At 43.5% G+C, this 8546-nt stretch overlaps 1 protein-coding gene across 4 annotated transcripts in view; it reads left to right on the top strand.

The window, feature by feature from the left end:
• Positions 1-6759, top strand: part of LOC141174032 (3-galactosyl-N-acetylglucosaminide 4-alpha-L-fucosyltransferase FUT3-like) — a 73970-nt gene extending 67211 nt beyond the window's left edge. For all 4 annotated transcript variants that reach the window (XM_073658629.1, XM_073658628.1, XM_073658630.1 and 1 more), the window contains one exon: positions 4974-6759. In XM_073658629.1, coding sequence (XP_073514730.1) covers positions 5052-6122 — 1071 coding nt within the window. In that variant the 5' untranslated portion in view covers positions 4974-5051 and the 3' untranslated portion in view covers positions 6123-6759. The remainder of the gene's footprint in view (positions 1-4973) is intronic.
• Positions 6760-8546: the final 1787 nt, after the last annotated feature.

The raw sequence follows: 8546 nt of genomic DNA on the forward strand, positions 1-8546 counted from the left end.
TAGGCAGGGGACACTTTGTGAGGAGGATGAGGAGGAGTCAATGGATGAGGAAGACATCTGTCCAGAGGAGGGAGGTACACAATGCTCTAGTAGTCAGTATCTAGAGCGAGGGTGGGGTGATGCAGAGCAGGCAGAGATCACGCCTCAAGCAGGGGACAGCGTTTCTTGGCCAGTTGGCAGTCTGCAGCACATGGTTGATTTCATGCTGCAGTGCCTGAGAAACGACCGCCGCATCGCCCACATTCTCAACACGGCTGATTATTGGGTGTCCACCCTCCTAGATCCTCGCTACCGGGACAACTTACAAAGCTTTATAACACCGTTGAACCGGGAGCGTAAAATGCAGGAGTACCAAGACGCACTGGTGCATTCCATCATGTTCTCCATTCCAACTGAGAGCAGTGCTGCTAGTGCTTTACAAAGCAGCTCAGTGCGTCGAGGCAGTGGAGGAAGCTCTGCACAAAGAGGGAGCAGAAGCAGCGCCTCAGAAAAAGGCAAGACCAGTATGGCCAAAATGTGGCAAAGTTTTGTGTCCCCGCCGCCACAAATGTCTACACCATCACAGACGGCTCCAGTCAGCATGAGGCAACATTTCCGTTAGATGGTGACAGACTACATGTCTTGCCCTCTTAGTGTACTCCCAGACGGCTCTTCTCCCTTCAAGTTTTGGGTCTGTAAGCTGGATACATGGCCAGAGCTTAGTCAGTATGCATTGGAGGTGCTAGCTTTCCCTGCTGCTAGTGTATTATCGGAACGCGTCTTTAGTGCCGCAGGTGGTGTACTAACAGACCGTCGCATGCGACTATCCTCCGATAACGTTGACCGGCTTACTTTTCTCAAAATGAACAAGGCCTGGATCTCTCATGAATTTGCCAGTCCTCTTCCAGAATAAATAATTGTTTGGCAACAGTATCCAGGTCTCCTGTTGTGTTCATGTTTCTACCACCTGAACTGTAATCCCTGAGCTCCAACATCACCAGTTGGCGCTCGGAAGTGCCGTCTGCACAGTCAACACTTGCTGCCGTGTTATTGGGGTTCAGCAACGTCAGCTGTTCCCCTGCTGTGCGGACGGCAATTTCTCCTGCTCTGTCCACATTCACACTACTACAGATTTTAAAGTTGCTCCAATTACGCCTCTGGCTCCACTCTGTTTTTAGTATTTACCCTGGGTTCCAGCACCGCTTCATGTAGAATTAACCTACAAGGAAAGAAAGGGTTTATTTTCATTCCGATATTTCTGTCCCATTGACTTGCATTGGTTTCCGGTATCGGAATCGGCGATATCCGATACTTTTTCAGTATCGGTCCGATCCAATCCGATCCGATATTTCCCGATATCGGAAGGTATCGCTCAACACTAGTTGTGGGGTCACTTGGTAATTCTTCATAAGTATTGCTGTCCTGTAACATATCCAGATTTATTTTTTCACATAGTCCTCCATCCAGAAGTACCACCGCTCCTCCTTTATCTGCTGGTCTCACTATAAGATCCTTGTTCTTTTTGATGTCCATAATAGCCTTTCTCTCCAGTTTGGCGATATTGGTGCCAAATTTAAACACCGCTCTGCTGATTGGTCGTGGTTGCCTGCCGCGACTAATCAGCATTATTGGCGCCAAATTTAAAGACCGCTCTGCTGATTGGTCGCCGGCCGCGACCAATCAGCAGTTTTGGCGCAAAATTTAATCCCCGCTCTGCTGATTGGTCGCGTTCGCAGGCCGCAACCAATCAGCAGAGCGGGGTTTAAATTTGGCGCCAATAATGCTGATTGGTCGCGGCCGGTGGTCGCGACCAATCAGCAGAGCGGTGTTTAAATTTGGCGGCAGTACTGCTGATTGGTCGCGGCCGGCAACCGCGACCAATCAGCAGAGCGAGGTTTAAATTTGGCGCCAATACTGCTGATTGGTCGCAGCCGGCGACCGCGACCAATCAGGAGTGCAGTGTTTAAATTTGGTGCCAAAATCGCTGATTGGTCGCGGCCTGCGGTCACGATCAATCTGAAAGCGAGGTTTAAATTCAGCGCCAATACTGCTGATTGGTCGCCGGCCGCGACCAATCAGCAGAACGGTGTTTAAATTTGGCGCCAATACTGCTGATTGGTCGCGGCCGGCGACCGCGACCAATCAGCGAATCTTATTAATGAGCACCGGGGAGCGGCGCTGCCTCTGCGGGTACTTCCTCTGCAAGCAGCTGGGAGATGAGCGGCTACTCGCAGCAGAAGTATCCCGACCGGCGGTGCCGCTCCCCGGTCCTCCCTTCACACTTGCCGTCGGGAGATCAGCGGGCCAAGCCGCTGATCTCCCGATGGTAGCCGCATGGAGGTCAGCGGCGCCGTCCGTCGGGGTACTTGTGCTGCCAGGACAGGGGTGATATGATTGGTATCAAATCCAGGAACAACACTGGTGGTGGATGTGAGTCCCGACATATCACCTTTGTTTCCCAGTATAGTCCCCAATTTTCCATGATTAAAAATATTATTAATAAATACCTTCCCATGCTTTCTGTGGATCCTAAATTGAGAGAAGTACTTTCAACACCAGTCAGATTTACAGCCTGCAAGGCACCCACTCTGGGTGATCTCTTATCCACTAGCCTTTTTTTAAAAGAAGATCGTTCCAATTCTAATACGTGGTTACACACAACTGGTTTTTACAAATGTGGTCATTCTATCTGTACATGTTGCACCCATATAACGAACACTGCCACGTTTACATCTTTTTCTACTAACATGAAATATAATATAAAAAATGTCATCAATTGTAACACCACTTATGTTATATATATTATTTAATGTAATGTGTGCTGTCTTCAATATGTGGGATACACGTGTACTTCATTGAAAAAACGCATCAGACGACATCTATCCGATGCGCATAATAAATTAAGTATCAGGTGTTCTGCGGCATCAAGACATTTTTCGCTATGCCATAATGGGGACACTTCAACATTTATAGTAAGTAACAGGTATAGAGAAAGTTGTGAAACCTCATAGAGGGGGTGATTATAGGAGAAAGCTCCTTAATAGGGAAAGTTGGTGGATCTATACACTTAATACACGTGCACCAGCGGGTCTGAATATTAGACATGATCTGATGTATCATTATGAATGAATATTTGCAGATTACTGTTGTATATATGTCTTTTCTCGTGGCTACTTCACATTGTCTGTATTGTTTTTAATGTGTTATACGATTTTAACACGGTATGTGTGTCTAAATTCTTGATTAGCTTACCTTGAACAGGTGTATAGTAGGACATGACATATAAATACTACTTCCTTGCTGTCTCTTGTCATGCAATGATTAAGAACTCATAGTTCGAAACGCGTTTGCTGTTCCTTCTCCAAGATGGAGTTTTTATGTATTTTTTCATGACCCAATAAACTATGGATTTTAGAAGATTGTTCAGCTGGATCTTCCTGGTTCCTCATTGATCGTCTGGTAGCACTCCTGATTCCGTGCTGTTGATCTTCTAGGTGGGTGAGCTGATTTTCCCCTTTTTTTCTTTGCCAAATTTTTCATAGGGGTTCGTGTAGTTTGACAAATTTGTTGACTCTTTTTTGTTCCTCCTTATATTAAAGATGGAAGATGGCACTCCCAACATATGGCAAGCTATCTTACTTATGAAAATGTTTCAAAACAAGCATCTAAATTTAGCTTTACAGACAATGTGGTACACTACTCAAGAAACAGCAGTCAAACTAGCAAATTCAGAAAACCACGTGAAACTAGTCTCACTCGCCAAGCAGCAATAAAAACTTGTCCCTTTGAGTCCAAAGTCAAAGAGAGCGAGCAGGTAGATGGCAATGGGCATTTTGTGAACTATCATGCTTCTATAGGCCTGACAGACTTGTAGAAGCGCAAGAATATGGAAAACGGACATTGCCTGAAATGTTACTTGCTCCCTTTCTGTGACTGTAAAGTGCAGTTTGTCGTTGAACACAAAGTGACAAGCCTTTATTGCAATTTGGTGGGTGACACTGGTTTCATGTCTTGTTTCAAATTTGCTAATTTGACTGTTGTTTTTGTAGTAGTGCACCATGTTGTCTGCAAAAGCTAAAGGTAACCTCCCATCTCATTCATGCTGCTTGAACCACAAGCAACATGAATTAGACACTAGATGTCTTATTGTAGCTGTGTATGTTTTACTTTGAAATGCTTCAGGGTTTAAGAGACGACATACCTTGAAAATCCAGCCAGGGACTAAGCGTCTTGTATGACTAGTCTGAAGCCAGTCATTGGCGTCTTCTCTCATTTGCCATCCTTTTAACTGACAGGTCTCATCCTATGGATACACATAGGGAGATACTGTTCGGTGGAGAGGTGTAGAGTGCAGGAACAGCCTTGGACTAGTCAGCGTTGCTCACACTGGAATTGATGAGGAGGCGTGCTGGAGTCAGACACTACTGATTCATGAAGTGGTGCACCCCTCTTTATGAATTGTGTGCTCCTCGCCACAAATCCTATGCCAGCTGGAGTAAGATTTGTTGCATAACGAATGCCAGCACTTGTCATGAATTTGACGAGCGACGGTCTCCATATCTCAGTTTCACTCCAGGTCCACCCCATCCACGACATTATGAAAGCCAAAAGTCCCAAAACTTTAGCACAAACTTGAGTTGTGCCAAAATTATGATTTATCGAAGCATTTTACGCCAGAATACATGATGGATTGGGCCCATAGCCTCCGGCTCTTTTTTCAAAGTATGTTTTCTCTTAAACATCACAGCATTTCAGTGTAAAACATTAAAGGCTGCAATAACGCAGTCAGTGTCTGATCCATGGTGCAAGTGATTCGGGCTGTGTGAACCTAATGATATTTTTTCTTTAAATTTGAAACACAAATGCAAGTCAGATAATATAAAGCCAGGCACCTTGTTATTGTGAGAAGTTAAATGTTCTGCATACAATTAACTGGTATGATAATGTTTCATTTGGTAATGCGTATTTTTGTGTTTTTATTGTTCTTTTCATAGCTGCAAAAACTTTAGAGCACACCTTTAATACAAGGGGATTGTAAAAAAAAAACTTCCTGAAGTTAGAAAGAAGAAAAGATGACCTGCGAAATATTATCCCAAGGGCTGCTATTGAAATTGAGCAGATTTTTCCTCTTTTTCATGCTACAAGTGTGCATCTTATTTATCTTTTTCATGATGTTCTACAAAGAACCAAGTCCTGGCTTAAGAAGTAATTTACAGGACTATGTAACTACAGTTGGCTCCAGTGAACCAACTTTCATTATATTGCTTTGGACCTATCCCTATAATTACAGATTTCCTCTTAATAGATGCCCAAAACAGTTTGATGGATCTGGGTGCTTCTATACTGTAAACCGTAAAATGTATTCATCAGCAAATGCTGTCGTAATCCACCACAGAAATGTGAGTCGTTCTAAAGAACAACTACCTCAAGCACCAAGACCACCTAATCAGTACTGGATATGGTTTAGCAATGAACCTCCAAGTCATTGTGCAAACCTTTCATTTATGGACAATCTTATCAACCTTACAATGTCCTACAGGACCGACTCTGACATTGTGACTCCATTTGGTTGGATAGAAAGGCACTACGGGACAGTCAATTTTACTATCCCCAAGAAGACAAAGCTGGTGGCCTGGGCAATAAGTAATTGGAAACGACAGTCAAAAAGAGTACAGTATTACGAACAGCTAAAGAACTATTTACATGTTGATATATATGGAAGAAAACATCTTTACCTTCCAAGAAAAGACCAAATAGAAACACTCTCAACTTACAAATTCTACTTGGCTTTTGAGAATTTCATCCATGACGACTATATATCAGAAAAATTCTGGTACAATGCGCTTTCTTCAGGATGTGTTCCTGTTGTGTTGGGTCCACCACGAGCAAATTATGAGCGGTTCATCCCAGGAGATGCCTTCATTCATGTTGATGACTTTTCAAGCCCAGAGGAATTGGCTTCTTATCTTCTAAGTCTAGACAAAGATGAAGAGAAGTACAAGCAATATTTCAATTGGAGGAATATATATAAAGTGTGGAAAAAGGAAATATCTTGGGTAATGCCTTACTGTAAAATATGTAAGGTTCTAAAAGAGGCTCCATCCTATAGAACCATACCAAGTATTGAAGCATGGTTCAAGTAATAGTGATGTAAGAGACAGACATATAGAATGGTCTTCTTTACTTCTCACAAACACATAGAGAGCTTTATGTCACAGTCTCAGGGCTCAAACAGCTAATGATCAAATCCAGAAGTTAAGCTTGCCACTTACACACAAGGCTCCTTTCATGGATTCTATTTGATTAAGTAGGAGTTATATGTCAGGAGTATTCGCCAACCAATAAACTCTGACATCTCCATAGGCCAAAATGCACCCAACTAATGCTGAAAAAGTGTCCTTTTGACATAAAGTCAACTGGTATGCACGAGTGTACTTTTTATTACAAGGTATAGAAGAGTGTATTCTAAAAGAAAACACATTAACATTTCCTTATTAATTACAGACCTAGAACATCAATCTAACATGTAGACTGGTTTTCCCCCAATGATTTTTTTAATAATGCTAAATTAGAGATGAGCGAATCTAGGCAATTCATGCAAAGTGAAGATACACATTGCATCAAATTTTTTAAGTTCAGCAAATTCCTAAATATTCAACACAAATTTGATTTTAAATTGAATCAAATTGCTCATGTCTACATTTAACGCTCCATTTAAATTTATTTCATAATTGTGATCATGAAAATTAACTACAGTATAAACTTTGAACTATCTAAGTATTCTCAAGTCATTGACAACCTTTCTGCTTTTGTTTCGGTGTTAATTCATTTGTTTTGATGACTTGTTATTTACCGTTTGTGTTGTTATACCATTTGTACATGAAAGCGACATGTCAGATTTGAGCATAATCCACACACCACCGGTTAAGGCTGTGTTATACAGCTGATACCCACCTGTAATTTCCACAATCAGCTCTAGCACTAATTGAGGCAGTTAAAAGGGAATCTGTCAGTAGGATCAACCCTCATAGGCCATCTATATGGGCATGCAAGTCAAAGAAAGTTGTATAAAATGACACCTTGATATCTGCGATCTGATGTCTTATTCAGAGAAATCTAAGCTTTTCTTAATATGTAAATTAACTGCTAAGATCTATGGGTGGAACACAGCAGAGGCATATTTAGGGACAGGTGGGGCATCTGCCCGGGGCGTAGCTGGCAGGGGTGCACTGTTGGGCCAGCTAATGCTGTGGTCCGAAGGGTCTCCCCCGGGGGTTGCATTATGCCTTCCCCGAACTGAGAGTTGGCTGTTCTCTGAGCCGGCTGCAAAACTGACAGCCGGCTCTGAGAAGGTGCAGCGCGCCGGCTCCCGGTGAACAATTGTATTCACGTCTTTCTTTCAGACGTGAGTACAATTGAAGCTTTGACCGCTGGGTCAGGTCATGTGATCACGATGCTGACATCATTCGCTGGTGCTGCAGAGGCGTGAATTGGTGGTAAGTGCTCCAGAGCTGAAGACATCGAAGATATATTGTGATGGAGGGGAGATTTATTGTATGGCTGGGGGGAGATTTATTATATGGCCGGGGGGAGATTTAGTGTGGGGAAGATTTACTGTATGGCTGGGAGGATATTTAGTGTGGGAGAGTTTTGTTGAATGGCTGGAGGGAGATTTAGTGTGGGGCAAAATTTAGTATGGGGGCACTTATTGTATGCCTGGGGGGAAATTTATTGTATCGTGGTGTGAGATTTAGTGTGTGGCTGGGGTGAGATTTAGTATGTGGCAGGGGGGAGATTTAGTGTGGTGGCAGATTTATTGTGTGGTTGGGGGAGATTTAGTGTGGTGAGAGATGTAGGAGAGATTTAGTTTGGGGGAAGGGTATGAATACAGTATGGTGAGAGGGAGATTGGTGCGGACACAGAATGGGGAGGATGGGTGCATATCCAGTATGGGGAGCAAAGAAGGGGAATGTATGCAGACACAGTATGGTGAGTGGGGAATGAGTGCAGACACAATATGGGGAGCGAGGGTGATGTGATGTGTGCAGACACAGTATAGGGAATTGAGGGAGATGTGTGAGGGGGTAAATATATAAGGAGACAGAATGGTTAGCAGGGGGGATGTGAGAGAAGACAGTATGAGGAGGGAGGGGGAAACATGTGAGGAGACTATTGAGGAGACTAGTGTGAGGAGACAATATGGGGGGAAAAAAGCGTGAGTAGGCAAAAAATAGAGACTGAGTAGTGCTGTAGGATAGCATGGGATGACAGTGTTAGGGCACAGCCAGAATGGAACAGTATTTCAAGGACTGGGAGTGTGATGAGGGGGCACAGTATAAAGACCGGGGCCTATAGGGGGGGCATAGTATGAGAGGACAGTGTGAAGAGGGGGCCTATTATGAATAGAAGGGGGCAGTATGAAGAGCATGTACCATAAGAGGGACAGTGTGGGGGTCATATTTTGTGCAGGGAATATAGTGAGGAACAATTATTTGTTCAGGGACTCAGCGTAGGGCAGATATTTCTATTCAGGAGCATTATAATGACACTCTTATTTTTAAGGGCAT

The sequence above is a fragment of the Phyllobates terribilis genome, unplaced genomic scaffold (genome assembly GCF_046119375.1).
Source record: "Phyllobates terribilis strain yellow unplaced genomic scaffold, ASM4611937v1 Scaffold_13__5_contigs__length_258822181, whole genome shotgun sequence".
NCBI classification, from domain to species: Eukaryota; Metazoa; Chordata; class Amphibia; order Anura; family Dendrobatidae; genus Phyllobates; species Phyllobates terribilis.